At 39.0% G+C, this 4,604-nt stretch overlaps 1 protein-coding gene across 1 annotated transcript in view; it reads right to left on the bottom strand.

Annotated features, from left to right (window-relative positions):
- The window catches only part of LOC106960030 (TOX high mobility group box family member 2-like), a 72,578-nt gene that overhangs the window by 35,241 nt on the left and 32,733 nt on the right, over window positions 1-4,604 (bottom strand). The window contains exon 3 of the mRNA XM_015052939.1: window positions 269-556. Within this exon, the coding sequence (XP_014908425.1) occupies window positions 269-556 (288 nt within the window). The remainder of the gene's footprint in view (window positions 1-268; window positions 557-4,604) is intronic.

The following is a 4,604-nucleotide window of genomic DNA, read 5'->3' as shown; positions in this document are numbered from 1 at the left end:
TTTTTTTTTTTTTTTTTTTTTTTTTTTTGGTACAGTCGTTTACAAGTGCCGAATAAAACGCAGGAGATTTTGTAATTTTCTGTTTAAATCTCTTCAAGACTTGCAAACAGACCAAACTTTCCGGAACATGCCAGTGTTTCAGACTGACTGGCTGGCTGACTTCCAATGCCCTGATCGTAAAGTCCGATTCTAAACTGAAGCACAGTTCTTGACTCGCGTAAAGGCCCACAGCTAAAATGAGGCATGGGGGGGAGAAAACACAACTCACCGAGTGCATAGGCCCAGAGAGGAGGTGAGTGTCCTGACCCAGCATGTTGGACATCATGAGGGCAGGCAGCTCGGGATAGGAGTAGGTGTTGAGCAAGCCGTTGTGAGGCAGAGAGTGGAAGGGGTAGCCCGACTCGTGCTCTGTGAGGTGAAGTAGAGAAGGGTCGACGTGGTTTGGAGGCGTGATGGGGGGAATCTCATAGTCTTCGTCCCCTGTGCCTCCTCCTCCACCCCCTCCTCCTCCTCCTCCACCGCCGCCGCCGCTGCCTCTGCCCTGACTGGAGTAGCTCTGAAACGAGATAAAACAGCGGGGAGTGAACTCAGAGAAACCCGTACCGGTTCTTTTATTGTCGCAACCAAGGCATTTTTGAACACAATATATAGATGAACAGGAGCAGAAGGAAAATAATTTGATCACTCAAACAGACTATTTTACGCAGGGATGCGCTGAAAACCCGGAATTGGGTGATTACCCGATCAGATGGTTGAAAACGGAAAAATTCAATCTATTTCTGATGCAAGAGCTACAAAAACGCTGGTGTGGAAATGGTTTCTAAGTGAGAGATGGGGTCTTTGTTTTGAAATATTATTCCTGTTTTATTGCAGAGCTGTGTAAGACCAGCTTCTCTCCGTTTTACACATGCAGTTTGACATCACTTCTGGGCCTGCTAAGAAAAATTAATGACCAATCGTAGAAATATTTCTAGAGGCTCCTGAAAGAATAAATAACTTAAAAATCTGCACATAAAAGAAAGTCTGTGCTTTTCCCTTTTTGTTTTAAAGATGTTTTGTTGGAGACCATTTATTATCCTGTGACATGGGGCGCCGCTACATTTTGTCTTTGCAACAAAAGTGTGAGCTGCAGCCTATTTTGATAAGGAATAAATTAAATATAATGTGATTTATTTGAACACGGTTACATTAAGTGGAGAAATTTACTGTACTCAATAGATTTTCAGTGACACAGAGAGCTGTAGCGCTCCGTCTCTGAACGGTACGAGAGATTTCAGGCTATTTCATTGAAAAATCATGGCTTTCTGAAATATTCTGCTCATAGTAGAATTTTCAATTCACCCAGAAATGAGAAGTGCGTGTTGCTGCTGTTCACAGGGCTTAAAGAGAAATTACATTTGGCTGAAATCTGAATTGGAAATTGGTCGCAATGTCTCCAATTTGCTCAGCCGTAGTTTCATAATTGCTGACAAAACAGAACGTAGAGAACTGCGTCGGATACAAATTAAAACCGGATTATATTTTAAAATGCGTTTCTTCTTTATTTAAAGTGTCACATGTGGAAAACATAAGGAAGATTGTTTGCGTTCTTTCATCTCCAAGGAATAAACAAAGTTAATAAAAAAAAAACTAACTTTTGTGAAACATCTTACCAAACGAGTTCCAGACTAAAATAAGAAAACTCTCTAATTAGCTTCTGAATGCACCTGTTTACTTGTGTTGTTTACACTCCAGTTTGCAGCCTTTGCAGACACAGAACTGCAGCAGTTTAGTTAGGAGTGTTTCGTGCTGCAAATAAAAAATAATTAGAAATGCAAATTGTCGCACTTGGAAAAGTGTAAAGAATTCGTTCGGTACAATCGTACGGAGCAAATTAATTAGTTAGACAACAACAGCTGCTATACGGAATAATTTGCTTCAGAAATCTTGACAGCTTTGAAGCAACAAACTGTCAGCCCTGCACGCCTTAAAAAAAGAAAGAAAGAAAAAAAAAACAGTGAATCAAATTCATTACGTGGAAAAACACACCACAGAGAGTCACTTAGTTGTTATTTTATAATCCCATAATTACTGTGGCAATTTTGTTTATATAAACAGAAAACCTGGACTGTACAAATCTCCCACTTCTCATTATGGAATAAATTCAGAGTATCCAGCTGTTGAAGCAGGAGAACATTTTATGGTGCTAATAAGGTGATACACGAGCAGTGTCTTTTCCAGGGCCTATCTTGACATAATGTTGCACAGAGAAATATGGTTTCAGGCTCTCAAAAAGCACACTGAGGGTATTCACCAGGGAGTGAAAAGCAATTTTGTCAGAGGCAATCTGATGCCAACTCCCTTTTATAATGACTGAAGAAAATTAATCATCACAAATAATATTCCAGTGTCAGCCATTCAAGAGCTTTTTAATAGAATTTTTATTATTCATGTCTCGTGGTACACATCAACTAGTCCGTTCTGCAACATTTCAGAAATCAATTCAATATCATCTTCATGTAGGCTGTCATCTCGCCTGCCAGCGCAGCAATTCATCTTGAAAACAAATACTTTTAGCAAACAAATGGCAAGAAACGCCGCAAAAGAAAAAAAAAAAAAAAGAAAAGAGCCCTAGCTGCAATGTGCTCACCAGTAGAACCGGTGCTTGAAGACAGGATGAAAAGTCTCATAATGTGCACTATCATTAGGGAGAAAATAATCATCATAATAAAAGAGGAGTATGTTTACTATCACGGGGTGATGTGCTATTTTCTCTTCCCATAACTGTTATTGCTCAGAGCTAGTTTGGAAATATTGTCTGCAACATTTTTTTTTTCTTTTTGTCCCATTATAAGAGATTTGTGCATTTCTTTGACATTTAGGATGTATTTGTTGCTGTTGTCGGTTGTTATTGTTAACAAAAACGACATGCCGATATGCTTCAATGTATTAAACAGTTTAGCATCCTGCATTCACTGGTCATCCAGCAGGTCAGATCGTTCAAAGATTAGTTATAGGTGTGTGTGGCCAGCAACACCTGCATATTTAAGCAGACAGAAGTGCTCATAATCTTGTCACTATGACACTTTGCTATATAAATCAGAGATCATACATGTGGATTTGACCGATTGAGGATAACTACCATCGAATTTCATTTGTGAAAAGAACATTTTTTTTTTCGGCCCACTGAATTCTGATGTGGAGATATTCACTACCGCTGAAATGCCCAAGAGGCTTTTCTTAATGAATACTTAAATTAAAACAAGAGCGCTGTTAATTTGGGTGTGAGATTATCAGAATAAATGTCCAACTTTAAAGTAAACTAAATAGAGCAGAATGCATTAATTGTAATGGTAACAAGCAGGCCAAAGTTGACACAGATATTTTAGGACCAATTCCCAATGTTTTGTCTAAACTATTTCCATTTATTAATATTATCTGTCATTATTTGGTGTGAGTGTATGAATATTAGCCTCAGTTTTTGATCTATATTCTGCATATGGTGGTTGTTGCACAGCATTGATATCTTCACTGCACATAAAATCCATGCTGTAAGTCTCCCAGGACCCATTTTTAAATTTTTTTTCAAAATAATAAGGCAGCAATCATATTGGATTTCCGAATAGTTTTTACACTTGTGCATCGTGAGCTGGCTGGTCAGGTGAACCACACGCCATAATTACAACACTCCACTGACCCACAAAGAATGGCTTGCCACTATAGAAATCAGCAGATGCAGGGCTGTGAAAACCTCACTTGGTAAGGCAGGGGTGTCACAGGAGTGGACTGAGCTCTGGCCCCCTCATCACATCAGTACTTTCAAAGAGACTCATGGAAATTTTATTAAAAATAAAAAAGCGCTTAAAGTGTTGTGTGGCTACTTTTGGCTTTTTTGGCGGTCATAATTTCTTCGTTGGACCAAAATCGTCCTCAACGGAAATAGAGAGCAACATGAAATACTGCACAACTAAACACAATTTTACACAAGTTGTGGACGTCTTATGGTTGTCTGAGACAATTTTTATTACCTCCATGCACTCCATCAAAAACACTGTAGCTACCAAAACGAATAAAGTACCTGAAGAGTGCTAATGATGTAGAAGATTAAAGCAAGTTTGTCTGCTATTTATGTGCATACATTTACATCTATGGGATTTTACCTCATGTTTAAGTGTGTCTCGAATCTGCTTAAACAGGTATGTTTACATCACTTTTATCTCCACATCTCTACTGAAATGATGAAGTTGATAGAGAAGACGTGCAACGAGATTTAAACTCATCACATAAAGAGAGAGAGAGAGAGAGAGAGAGAGAGAGAGAGAGAGAGGTCTTTTCTCCGACTACATTTGCATGTAGTAGGAATTAAATGCTGTGGGAGGCTATTTTATGACCATACCGTCTGTTACTTTCATGTATTTTCCCCCCCCTTTGCAGCTTTTTATGATGCCCTTGGAGATAAGACGCAGGACAAGGACATCACAAGTTTAACATTTTCCAACATGGATAAATAATTCATAAATATACTGTCTTCCAGGACATGGAAAAGAGGAGATAAAAGAAAGCGGGTCAAAAAGAAACACCAAATGTTGATTCAGCCTTCCCTCGCTGTGACCTTCAACCCCCCC

Source organism: Poecilia latipinna, unplaced genomic scaffold (genome assembly GCF_001443285.1).
Source record: "Poecilia latipinna isolate Pla-1442-1.1 unplaced genomic scaffold, P_latipinna-1.0 Scaffold1147, whole genome shotgun sequence".
Taxonomy (NCBI): Eukaryota; Metazoa; Chordata; class Actinopteri; order Cyprinodontiformes; family Poeciliidae; genus Poecilia; species Poecilia latipinna.
The sequence above is the reverse complement of the archived record's forward strand: the minus strand, read 5'-3'. Positions and strand labels throughout refer to the sequence as shown.